General features: G+C 48.4%; 2 protein-coding genes across 2 annotated transcripts; both read left to right on the top strand.

Annotated features, from left to right (window-relative positions):
• Nucleotides 1-571: 571 nt before the first annotated feature.
• LOC131094674 (lymphocyte antigen 6E-like) lies at nucleotides 572-3883 on the top strand. The gene is made up of 3 exons (XM_058042285.1): nucleotides 572-623; nucleotides 2690-2809; nucleotides 3726-3883. Exons 1-3 carry the CDS (start codon nucleotides 572-574, stop codon nucleotides 3881-3883), a joined length of 330 nt encoding a protein of 109 aa, XP_057898268.1.
• A 15388-nt stretch (nucleotides 3884-19271) lies between these two features.
• On the top strand, nucleotides 19272-23221 carry LOC131089738 (lymphocyte antigen 6E-like). Its single transcript, XM_058034673.1, has 3 exons — nucleotides 19272-19352; nucleotides 21828-21947; nucleotides 22771-23221. The coding sequence occupies exons 1-3, from the start codon at nucleotides 19301-19303 to the stop codon at nucleotides 22977-22979; spliced, it is 381 nt and encodes a 126-aa protein (XP_057890656.1). The 5' UTR covers nucleotides 19272-19300; the 3' UTR covers nucleotides 22980-23221.
• Nucleotides 23222-24943: the final 1722 nt, after the last annotated feature.

Below are 24943 nucleotides of genomic sequence, written 5' to 3'. Positions count from 1 at the left end.
GGTCTTTAAGGTCCATTCTAACCCAAACCATTTGATGATTTTATGATTTAAGACTTTGTAGGTAACCAAGTGATGCATTTCCTGTCCCCATGTATATCCAGCTTGGTTTACCCTGCCTGTAGATATTGGGAATTCTCCAGGTCTAACCCTGGAAACGGACTTGGCATAATCCACCCAGACAATTCCATTAATTAATACCATTTGTTCCCATTTTCCTTGGAGAAAAGGAAATAACCTGGCCACAGATGCAATGATCAGAACAAAACCCCCACTCAGGCATCAACAGCACTGCTGGCCTGACCAGAGATGAATTAAAGGATTAATCCCAATACATGGTGTGAATTCCCAGAGTGCTTTCACTGCTCCCTGGAATCACCAGCCCAGCCTGAAGGCAATGCCGAGGTGAGAAAACAACCCGCGAGCATTCCTGGCCTCTCATCTAATCCATGATCCCTGCCCACTCTTTCCAAATCGTTGGCTTCCTCATCACCCCGTCCAAAGGCAGGGGAGATTTATATCCTGTCCCCAGGTGAGGGTGTTTTTCCTGGGCTGTGGAGACGACCGGGAGAAGATGAAGTTCTCCCTCCTTGCGGTGCTGGCTTTGGTGCTATTTGCAGCTCAAGGTGAGGTTTGCTCCTAGATAAAGTATAGCTGGGTGTTTTAAAGTGAGGAATGCCTCATATCCAGGGAGAGAAATCACGGAAGAGAGCTCCTCAGCTCTTGGAACGGTGCAGGTGAAGGATACAGTGCTCGTCTTGAGGTTGTTTATCTAGAATCTCAATCTGGGTGTGTGAAAAGTTTAATTTTTAGTTGGAATTTTCCTTGTCCTGTTGGATTTTTTATGGAAACAAGACAGAAAAAAGGAGGCAGTTCCCACTGGGCTGCCTTTGAGAGACTTTCCAGGGTGTTGTCCTGTCGGGGTGGTGCAAGGCTGTGGTTATTCCCAAATCTTGATGAAGACAGCACAATGCTCTGTGTTCCTGGTCCATGAGGGCCACACCTCCAACATCTGGCCCTGTGCAGCTGTTTATACCCATCTACAAGAGCCCACACCTTGCTGACTTCAGAGATTTTGGGACAAAATTGGGGAATTAGGGAGAAGTTGGTATGTGGGCTGAATGGGTTAATGGTGGTGGGTATTTGCATAGTATTTGTGTTGTAGATGGTGCATTTTATTTCAAGGAGAGACGGTAAATTAAATCACAGCCTTCTTTAAGGAATATGATCCTATATCCTCTACAGAGCAGAGAGAATAAACCTTTTCCTCATTTTGGAGAGCAGGACAGGCTTTGCCAGTGCTTGGAACTGTGCCACATGTCTAGTGCAGAAAAAGAATTCCTTGGAATAGTTATTTCTGGCTCATTGTGGCCTAAGAATACCTTTCTGCTATTTAGCTTTGTTCACTCACCAGAACAGTGGTCCTGACAGATTTCCAACTGTTAACAAGGCCCGGGAGACAGGGAGGTTGTCCTCAGTGCCAAAATGAAGCCTGGCCTAATCCACATTGGATTATCCAGGCAGTAAAAATTAAGCATTCGTTGTGTGTGTTTTCGGGCTGAATTCTGACAGCAAAGAGTAAAAATTCCTTCTCCTCATCTTCTCTGCCTTTTAATCAAGGTTCTGGATTTATTTTTGGGGGCATTGCTGTTCCATCCAAAGACAAAGGCGGGGGAGCCTGGCTTTTCTAAGTCATGGAGGTCCCAATTAACCCTCTTCATCTGCCAGTGCTTTCTGCGTAATTAGGCTGCAGTTTAATAGCCCCCAGGAAGTAGAAAAAGTGACCCCAGGCCTTGGGACATCCTTGGAAACTCCTCCAGGAGTCCCTGCCCTTCCCTGCTCCAAGCATCTCACTAAACTTGAGGCCCTCGGCCTGTCAAATTGAAGGAGGGGAAATTTAGGTTAGATACATGGAAAAAATTAGTTTGGATATATGGAAAAAATTCTTCCCTGTGAGGATGGTGAGACCCTGGCACAGGATTCCCAGAGAAGCTGTGACTGCCCCATCCCTGGAAGTGTCCAAGGCCAGGTTGGATGTGGAATTGGAAGCGTGGATTGATTCTTTCAGCCTCATGGCTTTTATCAGACCTGCACCTTGTGTATTTGGGATTCCACGAAAAGTAGGGGATGATTTTTGCTGGCATTTCATAGAATCTAGAATCATTTAGGCTGGAAAAGATCCTCAAGTCCAACCTTTGATCACCACTCTGAGTGCCATGTTCAGCCATTCCTTGGACACCTCCAGGGATGGGGACTCCATCACCTCCCTGGGCAGCCCCTTCCAATGCCTGACCACCCTTTCTGTGAAGGAATTCTTCCAGATGTCCCACCTAATGTAGTTTGAGGCCTTTTCCTCCTTTCCTGGCCCTTGTTCCCTGGGAGCAGAGCCTGACCCACACCTGGCTGCACCCTCCTGTCAGGGAGTTGTGGAGAGCCAAAAGATCCCCCCTGAGCCTGCTTTTCTCCCTTTCCCAGCTCTCTCAGCTGCTCCTGGTGCTCCAGACCCTTCCCCAGCTTCCCTGGACACGCTCCATCCCCTCAAAATCTTGTCATCAGGGGACAAAACTGGACACAGGATTTGAGGCATGGCCTCAGCACAGAGGAACAACCCCTGCCCTCCTCCTCCCAAGCCTCAGCACAAGCCAGGATGATTCCATCTCCCCCTTCTCTTGTTTTGTGTCTCTTCCTGCAGCAAATTCCCTGTACTGCTACACCTGCAACTGGGAGCAAAGCAACTGGAGCTGCCTGAAGGCCGAGAAGTGCTCGGACAAGGATGAGTACTGTGTCACCAACGTGGCCTCCGTAGGAATCGGTAGGTGCTGCCTCTGGATCCCCTCCTGGGCACTCAGGAATGGGATGTGAGGTCTGGGCTGGATTTGTGAGGGGCTGAGGAGTCGTTGGGAAGAACAAGTTGGAGGTGGAGGCCTTTCTAACCCAGCCTGGCGGTGCTGAAGGTTTGGAATTCTCCTCCCCATCACACATGGAGATTTTTCTCTTCGGCTGTTGTTTTATTCCTGCACTGAAAATCAGGGGATATTGAGAAAAGAAGAAGGATCCTTCAGAAGAAGAATAAATAAATTTCAACATTGATTCCTTGTTCCCTGTGAGCAGAGCCTAAACCAAACCTGGCTGCACCCTCAGGGAGTTGTGGAGAGTGAAAAGGTCTCCCCTGAGCCTCCTTTCCTTCAGGCTGAGCCCCCCCAGCTCCCTCAGCTATTCCTGGTGCTCCAGACCCTTCCCCAGCTCCATTCCCTTCTTTGGACACTCTCCAGCTCCTAAACTTGTTGCTGTGAGGGCCCAAAAACTGATACCAAGATTTGGGGTGTGGCCTCACCAGTGATAAGAAAGGGGAAAAATCACTTCCGTCGTCCTGCTGGTCACACTATTTGTGATCCAAGCCAGATATAGCAGGAAACAGAGTTATTTTCTTCAAGCAGAGAAGCTTTGAAGTGTGATTTAAATCATGAATGAACGTTGTCATTGTACACCTAAAAAAGTCTTGATATGAGGATCCATGCTGGGAAGTGCTGGATGCCCAGCATGGATATGGAATTCCTTGTGTAGGAGGTCACCAACAATTCCTAAGCTGTGGTGGGACTAGGATGGGTCTCATGCTGATCTCTGGGGCTGTGGGGGGACTGTGGGACTCATCATCCCAACTCCATCCTGCACAAGGATCCCTCAACAAACCCCGTTGCTAATCCCACCCTCTCCCTTCTCTGGGCCAGGCTTTTTGTCCATTTGGAAGAGGATCACCAAGAAGTGCTCCAGCACCTGCCCACACCACAACTTCCTCCTGGGCCTGGCCACCTACACCTCCTACTGCTGCCAGAGCTTCCTGTGCAACCTCAGTGCGTGCCCAGGGCCCCGGCTGGCTCGCCCATGAGGTGCCAGGGTGTCCCATTCCGTGTCCTTCTTCACCTGCTGGGAGAAAACGGACCCTGAAGGACTAAAGAGCTTGGCCAGATTCCCCCAGGAGGGTTTGGACATCAAACATGAGGAATAGATAAAGTATTGTGGTCATTGTCTTGTCCTGTGGTGCCTCCCAAGCTTCTTCTCGTTTTCTTCTCATCCCTGAGCTCTGCAGCTCCAGCTTCCCCACCAGAGCTCTGAGTGCCACATCCAGGAGTTCCTGGGACACCTCCAGGGATGGGGGCTCCACCACCTCCCTGGGCAGCCCCTTCCAATGCCTGACCACCCTTTCCATAAATAAATTCTTCCTGATGTCCATCTTGAACCTTCCCTGGAGCAACTTGAGGCCTTTTCCTTTCATTCTGTCCCTTGTTCTCTGGGAGCAGAGCCTGACCCAGCCCTGGCTGTCCCCTCCTGTCAGGGAGTTTTGGAGAGTCAGAAGGATCTCCCTGAGCCTCCTTTTCTCCAGGCTGAGCCCCTTTCCCAGCTCCCTCAGCTGCTTCAGGTCCTCCCTCAGCTCCATTCCCTTCTCTGGACATGCTTCAGCCCCTCAATATTTCTCTTGTCATGCTTTGTCCTGGAGCTTTGGGAGGGAGATGTTCCTTCTGCACCTCCTGCATCTCCAGAGGAGTTTCTCCTGGAATTTTTTCTTATTTTGGGTGCAGCAGGAGTTACAGAGTAGAAATTTCTGGGCAAAAATAACAACCTCTCTTATGTGCACATCTGTTTCCACCTCCACTTCCAGCATCCCTGGGAATCCCTTCCTTCAGGTTGCTTTGCTGTTGTTGGAGCCACGTGGCCTCACCCAGGGCCAGCAGCTCCCTGGATTCACAATTCCTACTGCTTGGAATTGTGTCTTCCACACATTAACTCACCATCCATTAACTCACCTTTTCCTCAGACATCCTCCAAGGCAACAGCGGGGTAATCATGGAATATCCTGAGTTGGAAGGGATCCACAAATATCACCAAAGTCCAACTCCTGGTCCTGCACAGGACAAACCCAACAATCCCACCCTGTGCCGGAGAGCTTTTTCCAGGCACTTCTGGAACTCTGTCAGGCTTGGTGCTGGCACCACTTCCCTGGGGAGTTCCAGTGCTCAAACCCCCTCTGGATGAACAAGCTTTTCCTAAAATCCAGCCTAACCTTCCCTGACAGATCTCCAGTTGTTCCCTCAGGTCTTGGGCACCAGAGAGAAGAAATCGGTGCCTCCTCCTTTGCTTCCCCTCATGAAAAGCATTTGCAGCACTTGGGTTGAGCTGCTGAGAAAACTTGGAGAGGTTTACAAGGAAAAGAGATTCCAGAGAGGTCAAATATTTGATAGAGATGTTTCCAGAGGCTGCAGAGAAACAAGGGTAAAAAGAAGCTGGAAAAATAAACAATGACAAGACAACAGAGGTTTTTCTTTGCTAGATGTGCTCTGAGTGCCTCTCCTTTCTGCTAAACAACACTTTTTGGAGGAATTTCACACTGGAAAAATCATGGGAATGCTTTAGCTCGAGTCAAATCTCCCAGATCTGCAAAACATTGCTCAGCCAAGGGATGACACTCTGTGTTGTGCTTCCAACCCCAGCCTGGTAAACAACGGGGACAAAAGGGGCTTTGAGCTGCGCTGAGCCAGGCTGCCTCAGGCTGGAGCCTGGGGCTGCTCAGATTGGAGGATTTCTTTCCAAATCCTCCAGAACGGGGAATTTTCAGGGGCGTGTCTCTCTTTTATTAATCAATTTGTGCTTTCCTTCACACTCTCCTGCCATGTGAAGGAACCTTTTCCTCTTATTTACAGCACGATCTCTCCCCAGCCCTCTTGGGGAATTTTTATTTCCCACCCTAAAGCAAATCAAGCCCCCTCCCTTACCTCAACCCAAAGCTCTTAATTTACTCATCGCACAATATTTCCTCACAAACACAAAACAAAACAACAACAAAAAGGGATTTGTGTGGTTCTTTTCCTGTGTGCCAGAATTTTTCCACTCTCTGAAAGCACTGAGGAATCCCAGTTGGACAGACGCTAATAATTAATATTTCATTGGGTTGGATTTATTCTTCCTGCAGTCGTGGAGACAGAGGCTCCCCCAGCCTGCAGGAAAACACAGTTGGGAAATTTTTTTGCTGCTTTAAAGCAAAACTGGCTGGGTTTTTTTCCTTGATTTGCTGTGCCTTTGCTGCAGAAAAACTTCCCTGTATCCATGGATAATAGAAAGGGAAAATAAATCATCCTGGGCATGGTTGAAGAATAAAGGGTTATTTTTTTTTACAGCATTAAAAATAAAGTAAAAGAGAGGAGGTTTAGATGGGATATTGGAAATAAAATTTTATTGGGAAGGGAGTGAGAGCCTGGAATGGATTTCCCAGGGAAGCTGTGGCTGCCCCATCCCTGAAAGTGTCCAAGGCCAGGCTGGAGAGGGGTTGGAGCAATCTGGGACAGTGGAAGGTGTTCCCATGGCGTGGAGTGGCACTGGATAATCCTCAAGGTCCTTTCCAACCCAAACCATTCCGTGATCCTGTAATTCCCACTGCAGCTCAAGGATATGGAAATCCCTCCTCCCGTAATGCCAATCAACCCTGGTGGCAATTACTCCTCTCCAAGACATCTGAGATGCACAGGAAGGAGAGGAGGGTGTGATTCCCAGCCACTAATTTTGGCCAGGAATTAGGGCCAGTCGGGACCACGGAGAGATGGGAGTCATTCCCCCACGGATGAGGCTGCCCAGAAAATTACCCCGAGCTGTGTCCTGTAAGGCAACATCCACCCCTTGGATTGGGAAGGTGTTTGGAGGATCCTAAACAAAAAAAGGTTGTAAAAATTGTTTTATCCTTGCTCCAGACCGCTCTGAGCTTCTCTGACCCCATCCAAAGACTTGGACAGGGGTGAAGATGCTCCAGAGGCTCATCCCCGTGTCATTGCAGGAATCTGGGGAGGGAATACCCAAACTGATACACATAGGGACAAAGGAGAGGAGGAGATATTGTCCTCAAATGCATGGAAAAAGCTCCCTGGAAGAAGAATTCCCTGAGCATGGCACTGAGAGAGGCAGCACAAAGCAAACACAGAGCCCTTTCAGCGTCTGGAGCCGGCAGGATCACGTGGAATTGAGATGGAGCAACACTTCCAAATGGAATGATAAATGCCTGGCTGTGGATAATCATCAGTGTAAATACCTCAGAGACGTGTTGGATGGAGTTGTGACGTGGTTCCTTCATGTCCAGGATGGTTGTCACCCTTCATCTCTGCTATCAGAGCCACCAACAGCCAAATCCCATGGAAAAATTGATCCCTCTGCTGATCCATGTGTGTGGGAGAGGCTGAGGAGTGCTGGGAGGGAGGAGGGAATGAGACAGAGACATCAAACCTTTAAAAAAGAGGGAGAGGAATTGCCAAGGCAGGGATCCATGATGAGGGGTCATCAGATAGTGGCATGTGACCAGCGGCCACCCCACTGTCCCCCTGCCACCCCCACCATGAGATGAGTGTTTGCCAGGGCAGGAAAACCCCAAACCTCCTCTCTGAGGCACAGCAAGCCCAGAGCTGTTTCCTGACTTTCTGTAGGGTTCAGGGAAGGGGGTGAGGTCCTTATTTGGTTTTGGGATAACAGAGTGACTGGCTGGATCACAGAAACCAGGGAATATGGAGAGGGGAGAAGTGACCTGGCTGTTCCCAGTCAGGGATGGATAAACACATCTCTGAGCTTGTGACACTTTTCTGCTGGGAGTTTGGGTGGAAAAAGTGCAAGAAATTCAGCTTTGGGGGAAAATTCCAGCTTTTTGGGGAAACCAGGAGTTTTCCAAACCAAAAGCTGGAAGCTGGAACCTCTGGAGCTGTTTGCGGTCAAGATGGAATGAAACAAAAAAAACAAACCAAACTCAAGCAAAACAAAACAAAAAAGCAAACAAAAAACCCCAAACAAAACAAAACAAAACAAACCCCCATAAATAAAAAAACCACAAAACAACAAAAAACGAACCAAACCAAACAAACAAAAAAACCCCCAAAAATGTGTTTTTAAAAATTCTCATTCCTCTTTTTTGTTAACTTTTGGATTTCCAGCATTCCAAATTAAAATAACTTTTGGGGATTCGTGTCCTGGCCTTATTTCAATGCTGGATGCCTCAGGCTGTGTCTGCCCCACAAACTGCAGATTTTGGGATGACTCCCCCTTGCCAGGACACCTGAATGGCTCCATGGAGACCCCCAAATCTTTCCAGAAGTGAATCCGAAGGATCAACCCCTTCCATGCCTATATGAGTTGTTTTGAATCCCAGACTGAGTGAGGAAAATAAAACCAATTAAAAAAAAAAAAAAAGGTGGCAAAACTATAACAAGCTCACCCACCAACAAGGTGGGATTTGATGAAAATTGGCACTTTTCCGTAAAATTTCCATGCCTGGGGCACTAATGAATATTCTGAATTGCGGGAAGGCAGGGGGAGGACACACAGCAATAAAAAACCCACTTTTTTAGAATATTCTGGCTGCTTTCCAGCACGAAGAGCCAGACAAAGCCCACGAGAGGGAGCTGCTGCCTCTGTCCATGGGATGCTCAAGCCCATGGAGAGCCGCTGATCCTGGAGCAATTTCCAGGGGAAAAAGGAGAGCAGCCGTGCGAGGGATGAGCCAGCTGGGCTGGAAGCAGCCCAGGCAAGGATCCGTCCAGGCTGTGTGTCCATCCTGCTGATTCCACCCGAGCTGACAGCAGGTCCTGGCCATTCTCCAGCGTCTGCTTGCTCCCATGCCGTTGGCAGTCCGGGATGTGCCTTGCTTTGGACTCCGGGATAATTCTGTGCTAGAATAGGGGAGAATTTCCATCTGAATCCCAAAAGCCCTGCAAGGTTTTAATCCAGAGTTTGGGCAGCTTGGAAGGGGGTGTGACCCTCTGTCCCCCTCTTGGGAATGCCCAAAATTGTCGGGATGGGCCTGGAAGCATGAAGGGAATTTTATTTTCTTAGCACCTATGAAGTTTTGAGGAGTAAAGAGGGATGGCAATCTGGGATGTGCCTTGCTTTGGACTCCGGAATAATTCTGGAGCACCCTGTGGTAGAGCAGGGGGAATTTACATGCAAATCCCAAAGACCTGCAAGGTTTTAATCCGCAGCTTGGGCAGCTTGGAAGGGGGTGTGACCCTCTGTCCCCCTCTTGGGAATGCCCAAAATTGTTGGGATGGGCCTGGCAGCATGAAAGGAATTTTATTTTCTTAGAACCCATGAAGTTTTGGGGAGTGAAGAGGGGATCAGATTGGATGGGGCTGTGCTTTTTTAGCCCCATTCTGGGTGATTTTTCCTGATTTTCCTATGCATTCCCTCTTTGCAGTGATTCTTTGTGCAGCTTCCTGCCCCTCCAAATTCCACTGGCTCCCTCCAGGAATGGTCACAGCCAAAACATGGGGCAACTATTTGGCCTAATAATGGAAATTCCACTTTTCCCCTCCTTTTCTCTGAGCTTTCACCCTGTCTTCAACCTGATTCCTTCAGCAACTCCAGGGAAGTGGAGCAGGGAAGAAGTTCTCCCAAGTTTTTTGGGAGAGCATGGTCCTGGTGGGACTTCAAGCTTTCCCACCACTTCCCTGTGTCCAGCCTCAGGAGAGTCACTCCATGTCTGATTCATGTGATAAAAATGGAGATAACAACTGCAGGTGACCTTAGGCGTCTTCAGATCTCCGTCCCTTGGGAATGTTTCATCCAGGAATGACCTTAGAACAGGATCAGGAGGGTCAGGTGCCCACTCACAGTGTCTGGGCCTCTCCCAGGCCTCTGCAGCTCCGTGCTGCTCCAACTGCTGGGAACGCTCCTCCTTCCCACAACCTGTCCTGGCAACGCTCCCACGTCGCTCCCTCCTCCAGAAATGCTGTTCCTTGACTCACTGGAAAGCTTTTTTTAGGAGTTCTCTTAGGAGCCAGGCCTGCAGAAAGACATGCCAGCCCTCCTCCTTATCACAAAGGAGCTCGGTGTAGGCCCAGGGGTGAAGATAAGGGTGTGGCCATTGCTCAGGGCCTCTTTCACTTGGCCACTGCCTGGTTTGGTGTCACCAGGGTGACAGGGTGAGGTTGCCCAGCAGGTCTGGTGGGTTAAAGGACCCTTTGTTCCACTTGGAGGGTCCTGATGGTGGAAACAGAGGAGCTCTGAGACGAGGGTTTGGTCCCTGGAAAGTGTTGTGTCCTGATGGTGGGAACGAAGGAGCTCTGAGACCAGGGTTTGGTCCCTGGAATGTGTTGTGTCCTGATGGTGGGAACGGAGGAGCTCTGAGACCAGGATTTGGTCCCTGGGGCGAGGTGGGTTCCAGGATGGGATGCAGAGCCCCGTGTCCTCAGAAAACCTTGCAAAGCTCCATTGATCTGCTTCCCCCTCCAGCAGCTGCCCACGCCCAGCCCTGTCACAGGTTTGCCACACAGCAAGGAGGAGCTCAGGGATCAGCTCCACCCTGGAAAATTGGGAAACCTGCTTGTCTGCTCCTCAGCCAGCTCCCAGCTGGATGTCAGCAGGGAGAAAGGGAGCAGCTGGTGCTTTACCCCCTCCCCACAGCAGAAAAACCCCAGAGAATCCCAGAATGGTTTGGATTGAAAGGGACTTTAAAACTCATCCTATTCCACTTCTTGCCATGGGCAGGGACACCTTCCACAATCCCAGGCTGCTCCAGACCCCATCCAAACCGTCCTTGAACACTTCAATGGGCGGGGAAGACACAGCTTCTCTGGGAATTCCATTCCAGGGCCTCACCACTCTCATAGGGAAGAATTGCTTCCCAATATCTCATCTAAATCTCTTCACTTTTAGTTAAAAAATGTTTCTCTTCTTCCTGTGCTTACAATTCAAAGCTTTTCCTGGACACGTGGTTCTTGCTGCAGGGTTGGATTATCTGCAGACTGATGCTCTTCCCAAGGTTTGCTGCCTGCTCTGGGGCTCAGAGAGGTTCAGAGGAAGCAGAGCTTGGTGGTTTTCTACATTTAACCACATTTCATTCCCCAAAATACCCCCAGCCCCACAAGGTTTGGTGGCAGTAACACAGAGCTTCCCCAGGATGCAGTCCTGCTTCCAAGGAAACCAGCAGCAGTGGTGTTCCACAACTCCCAGGCATTCCCAAAATGTTCTTTCCTCTTCTCTGCAGCAAGAGGGAGCCGGGTTGGAGGCTGTCCCATCAGTGTCCCCACAGATCGTGTCACCTCCCACCCCAAATCCTCCACCCTAAATTTGGCACTGCAGGAATGGAAAGAGGCAAGCACGTGAGAAAGGTCCTGAGGTTAAATCCTACAGGGAGAGGCTCCAAACAAGCAGATAAACAGCACAGGGCAGGAGATGTCCCCCAGCTGTGAGGACACGTGTCACAGCGTGCTGGTGGCACCCTTCCCTCCCCAAAACATCCAAATCTGTGCCCTGGGCACGGACTGGGAGGAGTTTCTTGGCACGGGGAGTGTTGACAGTGGGAAAATGCCAAGTTTTTGACTGATTTACTGGTGTAGAAGTTGATTCACAGCTCTTCTTCATTATCAGAGTACTTTGTGAACCTGCCCAGTGGCTGAGAAACCCAAAGGAAGCAATTCCTGAGGATTCCTGAGGATTGCTTGGATGTCATGGTACATCCCCCTCTTCCCCAGGGGAATGAGACGGATCAGATGGGGTGGGCAGGAGCCATCCCAGCATCAGGACTAGGTGGCAGTGAGGACAGAGGGGATGCCACGGCTGGATTTTGGCTCTGGAAGTGCCACCAGAGGCACTTGGTGCTGTGGAGGAGAGGAGATTCCAGGATGTCGCGGTGAAAGCCATTCCCAGGGAACTGGGGCAGAGCTTTTGGCCTCCAGGTGCTCGGCCAATCCCAAATTTGTTTCTGTTGGCACTTCCTTCATCCCATCTCCCTTTCAGCTTGAAGGAAAGTGGATTTTCTTCCACGTGGGGAGTCAGGGAGCAAAACCTGGGCCCGATGCCAAGAAATGGCGTTCCAGAATGTTGTTCCAGAAATGGAAGGACAAGTTTCTGGAAATTTTCATGGACCTTTATCTCCACTGGAGACCCTCTTTCCTTCCTCCTCCCCTGCTCCTTGAGCAGTAATTGGGCTGCAAAGCAAAGCTGGAGGAACCAAAACCACCACTGTTCCATGCCTGTGACTTTGGGAACAAAACTCAGCTTCAAGGCTTTGGAAATTCTTTGCTGAAACATTTTAGAGTCCCCTCAAGACCTGGTTGTGCTTTCCCTGACAGTTTAATAATTTGGGAATGAGTCAAACACAATCAGCACAGGGCGAGTTTTTCCTACCGTGCCCTTTCCTTGGCATGCAGGTGGTGCCTGCAAAGCCAGGGTGGATTTGGAACACTTCTGTTGTTCCCTGGATCGTGTGGGTGGATTTTGATTCCCATGCCCCTCCCAGGCTGCCATCCATGAGGTTTCCAAGCCCTTGTTTCTCCTCTGGGCTCAGAGGGGATCATCTGCCAGTAGATGGATTTGATTTTGGCACTTGAGCTGCCCTCACCAAACCCCAGGGCTGGTGGGAAGAAGCCAAACCCAACTGAAATGTGCAGGGATGCACCTGAGCTGGACTAATCCCTTCCCCTCCTTCTGTTCCACCCTCACAAAACCATTCCTTGCCTTCCCAAAATAATAATAATAATTAAAAAAAACCCTAAACCCAAACAACAACGCAGCCTTGAATTTTTTGGCCAACCCTCCTGGGAAAATGCCCATTATCTCTTCCAGTGGAGGACACGATTGAGCTCTCAGATAGGACTGTTTGTTTCTGTGCCCTGGTGGCCACACCCTTGGGGTTGGGATGGTTTCATCCAAGATTTTTTTCCTGGCTCTGGAGCTCCTCTGCCAGCGTGGGCTCTCCATGGAGACATCCTTGCTGTCCCTGGCCGTGGTTGGGGAGGTTTCAGCAGGGCCATTACACGAGGTGTGACAAGTTTCTGGACGTAACAAGGACCAGCCCAAGCTCTGGTTCTCACCACCCAACCGGGCTTTTGACGCTGTGGCAGTGGGAGTGGGGCAGCAGAGAAACCGGAGCATCCGGATCTTCCCACACGTGGGCTGAGATTTTCCACTCTGGTTGAGTTTTTCGGCTCTCAGTTGGGATCTTTCTCTTAATTTATTCCAACTTCTCCCGACTCAGAGAAGTTGGAATAAATTAAGAATAGTGATAGGATGAGGGGGAATGGATTAAAAGTGGAAAAGGGTGGATTTAGATGGGATATTGGGAAGGAATTCTTCCCTGGGAGGGTGGTGAGGCCCTGCACAGGTTTCCCAGAGAAGTTGTGGATATCGCATCCCTGGAAGTGTCCAAGGTCAGATTGGAAGGGACTTGGAGCAACCTGGGATAGTGGAAGCTGTCTCTGCCCATGGCAGGGAGCTGGAATTCAATGATCTTTAAGTTCCCTTCCAATCCAAACAATTCTGTGATCCCACGAAGAACAGACAGATTTTCTGTGGAGCTCATCCCACATTTTCCACAGATAAAAATGAAATTATTTATCTCATTTGATTCCCAGCTTTCACCCCAACCTTGGAAATTCCAGCTCTTGGCTCCAGAATGGAGCCAAGGATCATGCTCCAGATGGAGCAGAGGATCATTTCCATGCTTGGAACATCCATCATGGAAGAGATGAATCAAGAACCCAAAGCACATGAAAATGGGCAGACATGGAAAATGTTGGTTCTTGTTGAAGATGACCCAAAATGCAGGAGACTGAAACTTTCTTGGAGGCCCTGTAGACACGTGGGGATGCCCTCAAAATGCCACCAGAGCCGTGTCACACCAGCCTGGCAGGTTTGAGCAACACCCTGGATCTTAAGGTTTAATTTAAAACCATGCAGAAAATAAACACAGAACCCCCACAGTGCTCACAAAGGTGTTGTGAAGAAAAACACAGCAGGTGCCACCAGCCTGTCTTCCTCAAACCCCAGACAAAACATTCAGTGGCAAAGATTTCGGGCGTTTTTTTGTAAATATTTGTCCTGGCATGGTTGAGATCTATCAGAGGCCAAGATTAACAAAGAGGGATCAGAACTTGTCAGGGCCTGTGGGATCATGTGGTGCAGGGGACAATCCCATTTTAGCTCCTGCATGTTGACTCCTCGTGTTATGAAACAGGATCAGGAGGGTTGGAATCGGACGAGGGGAAATTCCAACCTTCAGTGAAAGAAACAATGGCAAACATGGGATTTGTCAGGGAGAGGGGTTATTTCTTTCCAAATGCTGTTGCAGCCAGTGGTCCCCTCCTTGAGGGGGACTGGAATTAATTATTTTTGGGGAATTCCAAGAAGATGTTGGATATTTTTCCCTCTCTTTTCTTCTTTTGCTCCTATTCCCCACCACCCTCTTCACTGCCCTTTTCCTCTCAGACCCTGCAGGTCTCCAACATTCCCAATCCTGGCTCTGGAGATGCCACCACCAAACAACAAACCTGGCTCTGAGGAGGATGATTCACATCCATAACTCCACAAACAGGGTGGTTAGATCCAAGTGGCTTCCAAGCACCAGCCCCATGCCAGGGGACCATCCAGGCTGGGGTGTGCCCAAGCCATGCCTGGTGGCCCGATGGCTTGGGCGGCGCCGCGGCCCTGCTTGATGACAGAATCTGGATTTGGCCTTTCTATCAGGATTTTGCTGGGGGTGTGAGTCATGGAGGGTGACTCTGAGCATGATGGAGCTGTTTGATGTCACTCCAAGCTGATGGGGCTGAAAAATCCCTTAGATCTTGGAGGCTGAGGGAATGTGACGGAATGGCTTCGGTTTCCTGTTGGCTGCAGACCCAAACTCTTGCAGCCCTGGTTCCTGCTGGGAATTTTAGACTTTCTGTGCTGACAGGCACTGACCCCCATGAGAACACTGCATTTGACCTGAGGGCAGGGAGAAGGCTTCCAAAGTTGAATTATAGATTCATTATAGAAATATTGATGGGATTATAGGTGTGTAGTTTGAATGGGAGTGTGTAATATCACATGGTAGAAAACTTAGAGTTCAAGGTTTTAGAATATAGTATTATATATAAAGCAAGATAGAGGTTTTAGGGTGGAGGCTGGTCCTTCTTCTTGCTTTATATATATTTCTATATTGTAAAACCTTAAACTCTAAGTTTAAGGTTTTAGACAGAAAGTCTAAAATTCTCAGCAACCAGGGTTCCAACACCAAGGGACTCAAGTTCCTCAAGTCTTGAGATCAACAAGGAGGTTGATCCTGGTGCAGATCACAGCTGCTGAGTTGAACGTCACAGAATCATGGAATGGCTTGGTTTGGAAGGGATCTTAAAGACCATCTCATTCCAACCCCAGCTGTGGGCAGGGATGTCTCCCAGTGCCTCGTGGCACTCCAAGCTCCCTCCAGCTGGCCTTGAAGCCAGCCTTGATCACCTGGTATTTCATCCCCCCATGGTGGATTTGGGCTACTCCTGTCCATCCCAGCTGTAAATTTGGTAGCCTCTGACATCTGCTGTCAATAATCTAAAACTACTCCTCATAAGTCTTGTTGCAATACATCTTTCATGTAGTTCTGTTTCTCTAAAATATCTAGTCTTATTTACAAAACCATCTTTTAAAACTTTTTTCTAACTCCATTTCTCTCTCAACAATATCTATCTTATTCCATAACATTTCTAAATCAACATTTCTTAATTTAAAGTTTACATACGAATACATACTGTACAAACCTTCTATTAAACCCCCAAAATTCTCTACAAATCTGTTTCCCACAATCTGCCATGGGAATGACCTGAGGAGCTGTGTCCTGCTGTTTGGAGCCTGCCAGAACAGCTGTGCCAGATGTGATTTGGGAAAAGGAGGAACAGAGCAGGCTGCCTGCAACAGGCCTAAATGGAAAACGCAAAATGTCACACTTATCTTATTCCATAAGATATCTATCTTAACATATCTATCCATATCTATTCCATAAAATATCTATCTTATTCCATAACATATCTATTCCATAAAACATTTATCTTATTTTAAAGTTTACATACAAATACATACTGTATAAGCCTTCTATTAAACTCCCAAAATTCCCTACAAATCTATTTCCCAAAATTTGCCATGGGAATGACCTGAGGAGCTGTGTTCTGTTGTTTGGAGCTTGCCAGAGCAGCTGTGCCAGATGTGCTTTGGGAAAGGAAGGAATAGAGCAGACTGCCTGCAACGGGCCTGAGTGGAAAAGGCAAAATGTCTCGCTCAGCTTTTCCTTCTTTTCTACGTGTTTCTGAACCCCACAATCTCCCACTTCTGCTTCTTTACCAAACCCTGCTGCTACTGCAGGCCCAGATGAAGCAACCCAGCCTTCCCTGACCCTCCAAGGAAGGAGGAGAGGAAACAACCAGAGCAGCCTGGTGTTGTCTGGAGTCAGGCTGGACCTCTTGCACCATCTGCATGACTCAGGGACATGGGGAGCACCATCCCTGTCCTCCACCCTCCCACCTTATCCACGGCCCTTCTCCTTCCCTCTTGGCTGCACTTCACAAGCCCGAGCTGAAGCAGAGATTCCTCCCTGCACCATTGAGGGGAGCTGAGACTGCAGCCACCCTCCAGAGAGAAAAAAGGGGGGAAGTGTTGACATTGAAACATCCCTGGGTCTGCCTCCATCCCATCCCCTCCATCCCGGGTTGAAACCACGCTTTGTCTGGCTCCAGTTACACAAAAGGGCCTGGCCTTGCACAAGGCATTCCCAAAGTCTGGCACAAACACCCTCTGTGCCTGCCAAGCCCCAAGTGGGTGAAGGTTTCTTTTTCCTGAAACTTCCAGGCCCTGTTAACTGTTTAATTCCCCTTGTGACACCCACTGGGTGATGCCCAGCAGGTGACACCCACCTGGCCCGGTTTCTGCTGCCAGCCTCACCCTGCTGCCCTCCCCTCAACCCTGCTTTTTTCATGTCCCTGGGAAATGGTTTTAACACCTCCCTGCCGTGTTCATCTGGCACCATTTACACTCCCACTCCCTCAGTTGTCTTTGCCCTGGATTTTCTTCCAGCTCTCTTCACCCCTTGCTTGGAAAAAAAACTGGATTTTGCTTCCAAAGGCACCGTTCCCTCCGGTGTCATGGTGCTGCTTGGAGCCCAGAGCCCTTGCAGTGGCCCTGGGCGTGACTGCAATGCCAACAGGGCCCAAGAATAGCTGGGATTTGGGACCTGGCCAGAGCCTGGGATGCCTCCCAGGGCCTTGGCAGCCTCCCCTGGGGACACAGGGATAGGGGTCAGGTGATGCTTTCCCCATCCAGGTCACACAGGAGCCCCCAGTAGTTGGGATTTGGGGAATTCCGCAGGTTCCCAGCCCCTTGAATGGCTGTTTCTAGCACCTGAACAGGGTCTGCACATAAGAAAAATGCACATTTTCCACACAGCAGGGACTTCCCTCCCATCCCATCTTATTCCTTTCCCTCACTCTGCCTGTCCTTAATTATTTCCCCCCAAGCTTTGTGTGTTTGCCTCGAATTATTTTGCTTTGCACCAATATTTCTCCGCTCCCTGCTTCTCTCTTTCCACTTCTGTCTGAAATATTAATCTTGTTTATTATTATTATTATTATTAACCTCTCCTCTCTCCAATCTATTTAAAAGCTTTCTCACATTCCCACTTCCCACAGCCCATTTCTCACTTGACATTTTTTCTATTCAGCTGCACTTTGTTTTAACAGCCTCATTTATTTAGTGCTCATTTATTTGTTTTAATTCCAAAGCTTTTCTTCTTTCTTGTTTGTGGGCTGTGTTCAAGCCTTGTTCCCTCTTCCCGCTGAGAAGCTGCATTTTTCTGCTCGATTGGCTCCGAGATGAGCTGGATTTGGGGTGATAATTCATTTTCATTTTGGGATTTTTGATGGGATGAAAGGGAAGGAAGTCTCATTTTCCATTTTTCCAGCTGACTGAGACAATTCTGGTGTTATACTTTAAACAAACATGTGGATTAATACCTGTTTTTTCCCCTCCCTGCTCCAGCAGATCCCGTTTCCTGCCTGATGTTTTTCATGCCTGCATTTATAAAGAATCTTGCTCAGAGAGAATGGTTTTTTTTTCCCCCAGATTATTTCTGAAATATTGTTGCTGCATTATCTGTCACGTGGGCCTTTCACATCCTCACTAAAAGATGAAATAATTCAAAATTCCTGCTCAAGGTCAGACCAGAGAACAGAATAGAAAACTTGGAAAACTGGGGGCTCATCCCCCTCCACCCTCTGGACACTGAGACAGAATCACTGATGGTTGAAGCTGCTGTAGAAAAAAAGGAGGAATTGGGCAAAGAAAAAATTATTAAAAGCAAAAAACTCCTAACAGGGGTTGGGAATGGGTCCAGCTTCCCAGAATTCTGCCTGAGCAGGGCAGGAATTGGCCTCGCTGCTCCTTTTAGGTCCCTCCCAACTCAAGGCATCCCGTGATTCTGTGATTAATTTGGGGAAAACAATGAGCACCTGGATGTTATTTCTTCTGTTTCCACACCATTTGTGACCTTACAAACCTTGACCCTGAGCTCCCCTTGCTAATTTCTCTCTCCAAAGGGCCCTGCCAAGACTTTTTGACCGCAATTTCTTTTATTTCTCAGTCATTTTCACTGCCATTTGTAGATTTTTAACTCCTCCATGCGCTTTGTCCCTCTCCTGCAGCCTGAGTCATTTGGCTCCTCTGCACCCTGAGTCAAGAGGTGGTGTGGGAGCAGAAGGAGGGAGCCCAGAAAGACTGGAAAGGTCATGGGGGACTGGAAAAACCTGACGGAGTCCAGAGTTGGTCTCCGGGGAGCAACAAACATTGTCACCTGGAAACCCTGGATGGTTCTGGAGGACAGGAGAACAAAACAAAAGCATCAAACCCCCATCCCTGATCCCTGCCTGGGCTGTTGGAGCCTCTGAGTGACATCTCCAGGGAGAAATAGTGGGATGAGAGTGGAACAGGAGGAACTTTACGGTCCCTTTCAGCCCAAACCTTTCTATGATTCCATGATTGAAGGAATGCTGCTTCTTCCTGCCTAAAGCATTTTGTACAAGGGAGATAGAAATTCTGAATGGCTCTGGACAGCCCAAAAATCTTTCCTTGCCTCCTCTCCCACTTCCCAGAGATATTAAAGCTCCCATTCCATGGCAGAGAGAAAGGATGGAGGGTGCCAGCAAATGCCCTGACTCACTCCAGGTTTTGTGGCTCAGCCCAAATAAGGGACTCCCGTGTTTGGATCAGCTCAATTACTCCACAAATTAGCAATGCAGACAGGGGCAGGCCTCGGAAAAAAAGATTGGATGGGAAGGAGAGGTAAAAAAACATTGCTATCTGCAGCCTCATAATAGGTCCCTACGCACAAACACACCCAGCACTGATCACACCTTGGGTGCTGCCACTGCCCAAACCTCAAATTATTGCAATCAAAGGAAGCCAGGGACGAGGCAGGGCTGGTATAAAACCTTCCTGGGGTGCATCTCCCCACACTGCTCCAGCTCCGAGGGCACGAGGACCAACCATGAAGGCTTTTCTGGTGGCCCTGCTGGCTGCAGTCCTGTGTGCCCAACAAGGTAAGGAGGCTGGGAGAGCCGGAGGAGAGGAAAAACAAGGAGATAAATGAGGGACGAGAGGGTTTGGCAGCTTTTGTTGCAGCTGCCGAGGTCTTGGCGGGGAATTTTTGGTGTCAGCCATGGCCAGAAATATTTGGTGTGGTTGAGTCCTTGGTCTTGGGTGGGTTCTCTTGAGACCCAGAGGAGATGAATTCTGGTTTCTCACACCCTCAGATATCCAGCTCCAACCACTCACAGCTGAAGACACGACCTGAAAAATGCTGACAGGAATCAAGCAGGGCTCGGGGTTTTTGCCTTTGCTTTGATTTTTGTTCCTGAATGAAACTCAAGGAGCTGTTGGGGACGAAAGCTCGGGCTGGTCTTGGCACCACATCTCCTGCCAGCATTTCACTTTATTCCCCACAACTCCAATTAGGTAATGAGGCTGCTGGCAGGTATTTGAAAGCCTCAGAGCTCTTTGCTCATAAATTGGAAGAGCTGTTAAGTGCCTGGGAGTGTGTTTGGAATGGGATGCACAACCACGCTCTGCTCTCGTCCTCTTTAGAAAAGGAGGTCCAGCCGTACCTGGATAATTGTGGGGGAATATCCAGTTGGGAAATCTTGGCTCTGGGCACGGATTTGCCAGCCCGAGGAGCACAATTTGCACCTTTAAGGTTGTTTCTGGCTGCATTTGCAAAACTCCAGCTAATGGAGGGTGGAGGGCAGACGCAGGAAAGGCTTTAGAGCAGCTCTAATGGTTTGAGCTGTTATTGCTTCCTGGCTGGAAGGGATTTTCCTTGGATCACTTAGGGAGCATCAGCACTTTCAGTCGCTCTCAGGCACGTGTTGAGAACTCGGCTCCATCTGCAGCAGGAAGTGGTTGGGGAAATTTGGCAGAAAAGCAGATCAAGGAGAGCTCCAGGGTCTGTAAACTGCAATAATCCTCGCCAGGTCTGGGTTTTGCTTTGCCTGCAGAGGGGCAGGAGCCCCCAGATCGGGGTGGGGAAACTCCACAGGAGAGGTGGGAGGCTGAAAATTCCCAAGTGATGGAGAAATAGTGAGAGATGGAGGGGAGAACTTTAATACAGTTTGCAACAAGGCTGATTTAGCCTCCTGCTACAGAGAGCCCCTGAGCCTCCAACACCTGGCACTGGAAAAGAGCAGAGAAACAGAAAATTATTAAAGGGTTTGGATTGGAAAGGACCTTAAAAATCATCCTGTTCCACCCCCTCCTATGGGCAGGGACACCTTCCACTGTCCCAGGTTGTTCCAAACCCTGTCCAACTTTCCCTGAAGCATCTGGGAAGGTTTCAGAGCAAGCCAGTCCCGTGCTGAGACACCCAGAGCTCCCCAGGTCACAGAGGGAAGGCCTTTTTCCCTCCTCCTCAGGATAGTTAGAGACTAAAAGGGCTTTCAGTTCTCTTTTAAAACTGCTTCTGGAATTGTTTAACCAAGTGTCATGGGCAGAATCAGCCTCAGATGCAAGCTTGAGTCGAGAACAAACATTGAAGGGCCACTGGGAGAGGTTTTCTTGCTAAAAACAAGATCAAGTTTGATTGGAAGGGGTGTTCTGTGAGAAAAAAATAAAAATTAGCCTTCCTGGGCTGAGAAAGTCAGGAAAAACAGAACCAGGGAAATCTCAGCCTCATGGAGACCCCTGGCTGGTTTGTAATTTTTGTTCTCCTTCAACCAAGAGCTCTTCACTGCTGGTGACAATGGAGCAGGATTTCCTGGCAGCTGCCCCAAAATGAGGAGCATTTCTTGGAATTTTGGGCAGGAGGGAAACAATTTCCACCAATTGTGGATCCACCTCTGGGGAACGAGAAGGCACATCTGTGTTCCAATGGCCAGCCTGGAAGTTTTACTCAATTTACTTCAGTTGTGCCCAATAATATCCCACTTCTTTTCTGGCTCTGGGATAGACCTGGCTCGTCAATGAGGAAAAATTATTGTGGAGAACACCCTGTTCCAGGTGCTGATAGGAATAATCCATCCATTGTCCAGGGCAGCCTCTTCCAGGGAACTCCCTTTACTGTGGTGCCTCAATTTAGCTCCCATGGGTGTCACCAGGCATTAATTAATTCATGTCTGGGCAGGGTTTTGCAGATGTAGGGTGAAAATATTTAAAATTGACCTCTAGAATTGGGCCAGCTCCTCCTCTCCTTGCCAGCACTTTGCTTTTGGAGGTTGGTTTTTCAACAAGGCCAATGTGGATCCTGGGGGAAGAAAAAAAAATCACCTGAAAATGCTGCTCAGGCTGAAAAATGTAAATTTAACCCCTTAAAATCTCCAGTCCAGAAAGAAAACTTGATTTGCTCTCTACATTTGTTTTCTCAGCTCCATTAATCAAACCCAAACTTATTTCACTTGCTGGGAAAAGTTGTTCACACCAGACTTTCCTCCTTGTATTTTCCAAGGCTTTTGACACTTTTTTTTTTTTTCCCAGGAGAGAATTGCTGGGAATCACTAATCTGTGTTGTGGGTGTTTTTTTCCAGCTTCCTCCCTGTTTTGCTACATCTGTGACAATGAACATTCCAACTGGAACTGCATGAAAACCTACAAGTGTGAGGACCATGAGAAATACTGCACAACCACGTACAGCACTGTTGGATTGGGTGAGTCCTAAAAATGGGATTTTTTTTTTTCTTCTAGAAGTTGGTGGGCAACTTTTTTAAAGGGAATTGATGGAAATCGATGGTTTTGTTGGAAAGAAGTGATGATTTTGAGGTTGAAGTGTCTCAATGTGATGAGTGTGAATATTTTGAGATAGAAGGGACCTTCAGGATCATCTTGTTCCAGGCACAACTCCCACTAGACCAGGTTGCTCCAACCTGGCTTTTGACACTTCCAGGGATGGAGGAGCCACAGTTTCCCTGGAAAACCTGGGCCAGGGCCTCACCACCTTGCAGAAGGGCTGGCTGGAACACCCAGATTTCGGGAGCAGCCTCTGTTGTGTTTTGGGATGGAGAATAGAAAAGGGTTGGGTGCCAATAACTTGGTTTTAAAAAATGCACTGGAATTGGAATGCATTGAAAAAATGCTTTGGGAATGCATTGGAATTGCTGTCCTACAGGAACCACAGAATCATTTAGGTTGGGAAAGACCTCCAAGGTCTTTCCAATGCTTTGGGAATGCATTGGAATTGCTGTCCTGCAGGAACCACAGAATCATTTAGGTTGGGAAAGACCTCCAAGGTCTTCAGGCCAAACTTTGACTGGCCACCACCTGGGCAACCAAATCTGTGTGGGTTTCAATCAAGGAGTTCCCAGCGTCCCACACTTGATCCAGGACTTGTGGATTCACACCCAGCCCTGTCAAACTCCCTGAGAGCTTTGACTGAGTGGAAAATTAAGGAAATTGCAAATCCCTCTCCTCTGGCTGGCTCTTCCAACAGAATCCTAAATCCCAGCTCTCCTTTTCCCCCCCTTCTCCACCCAGGCAAGGACGTGGGGCACCGCATCACCAAGAAATGCTCTGCGGACTGTCCCGAGACCAACGTGGATTTCGGGATGGCCGCGTACTCCACCAAGTGCTGCAAAACCTCCCTGTGCAACTTCAGCGGCGCCAACAGCATCCGGATCAACTACGCCGTGGTCCTGCTGGGAATCCTGGGAAGCTTGATCTGTGTGCTCAGGGTGGGATTGTGATCAGGCCTGGCAGGAGATTGTGACCACCCGAGGACCCACGAGGAATTCCCCAAGTGAGAAACCTCAAGCCGAAGGTTTCCAGCAGCGACCCTGTCGTATTCCAAGACGTTGCTTCAGATCCCAACATGACACCTATTTTTCCCCCCCCCCTGTCGTTTTATACTAATTTTTCCCCTGGAAAAGCTGTTTTGATAGCACGTGTGTGATAATTGTCAGACAAAATAAAGATTTGTGTTATTCTAGAGTGTGTTTGTTGCATCCGCACCAGGGCCAGCCTGAGAAATCAGAATTCCTCTTTTTAGCACTTGGGAGCCTTCTCCAAGCTGCCTTTCCTAACTTTCTTCCATCCAGCAGCTCCAGACACTCCACAGAGCTGGATGATCTCCCAGATCCCTCTGAGATAAAGAAAGGTCAGAGATGTTTGTGTTGTTCCCATTGCAAACAACAGCGGGAATTGTCTTCTAGATGCTGAGACACGACCAGGAATTTGGCCCTGCAGGAATTTGCACTGGGAAGTTCTCCTGGGATCTCTGCAAGGTGGGTTGCTCCAGATTTTAAAACAGGTAAAGATCCCACCCCAAGATGCTGTAGATGCCCAAGGTAAGGAAAATGCTGCTGGAATCTGGAAAGGAGACCCCTGTGCCCGCTTGGAGAAGCTGCTGAGTGATTGCTCCTGATTTTCCTGTGGGAAATGGACAAGAAGAGCCTGGAAAAGGTGATGGTGTCTGAGGTGACTGGGAGGTCTCTGCTCTGTCCCTTTCCAGTTTTTCTGGTGCATTTCCAGGCTTGGAAATGGTGGGAATGGGATGGAGATCCCCTTCAGCCCTTGGAGGAGCAGAACTACAGCTAAAATAGGCAAATAAAATAATCTTGGTGCTGGAGAGTGAGGAAAAGTGCAGCACTGAATTTTGGGAGGGTCTTTATAGTGGTACTTGGAAAAAAAACCTCCAGCCCTGTTTTATTTGAGGGGAATCTGGTGCTAGATTTGAGGGGAATCGTGAGCTGGATTTGAGAGGAATCCTGTACTGGATTTGAGCAGAATCTTGTGCTGTATTTAAGGGGAATCTGGTGCTGGATTTTAGGGGAATCTTGCTCCAGATTTGAGAGGAATCCCGCACTGGATTTGAGAGGAATCCTGTGCTGGATTTGATGGGAATCCTGTGCTGGATTTGAGGGGAATCCTACTCCAACAGCACTGCAAATTCCATGTGTTTCCATGCAATGGGGAGAAACCGCAGTGCTGGGTGAAAGTTGTAGAAATGGGATTAGGCTTAGTCATCCTATAAAGATTTAATTTCTGGCTGGGAAGGATGTTCTGGAATTTATTTCAATGGAGTAATTGAAGGGGAATTGTTGCAGAATTTCTGAGGGGACTATTTCCCCAGAAATTTAGGGCTTTGCACTTTTAAAAATCACTTTTAACATAAAATCACTTTATGTTAATCACAATAGTTTCTGAGATGCTTCTTGAAGCTTTCAGCCAACTTGAAGTTCTACATTTAGTAACAACATCTGAGTTTCACAGCTACTTTTGCATTTCAGCACTTGTTTGATGAAAATTACATTTTCCACCCAAAATAAAAAATTGTTTGCCCTTCTCATGTGATGATTTCAACCAGGTTTAGAACAATATAAGCAAAACATTCTCCTCCTTTCCTCCTCCACTCCTCTGTGCCAAGGGAAATAAATCTTTCCACCTCACCTTCCACTTTCACCTCCAGTTAAATCCCCTGTTGCTTTTTACAAAATCGTCCTGAATTTCATGAATTCCAAATTCTTGTAAACTGGGATTTTAACTTCTCCTTTTTTTCAGTTCTTCTCGTGTCATCTGTGTCCTTCCTGCCCTCATGGGCTCCTCTCATTCTGTCACCTGGCCCTGGTAGGGACAAAATATCAGAGGGCCATATGGACCAGCTGGAAGATTTCAGGAGCATCTCGTGGAAAATCTGTCAGGAATCCTGCAA

This window comes from Melospiza georgiana, chromosome 1 (assembly GCF_028018845.1).
Source record: "Melospiza georgiana isolate bMelGeo1 chromosome 1, bMelGeo1.pri, whole genome shotgun sequence".
In the NCBI taxonomy this organism is placed as follows: domain Eukaryota; kingdom Metazoa; phylum Chordata; class Aves; order Passeriformes; family Passerellidae; genus Melospiza; species Melospiza georgiana.
This window is presented reverse-complemented; position numbering and strand designations above follow the sequence as displayed.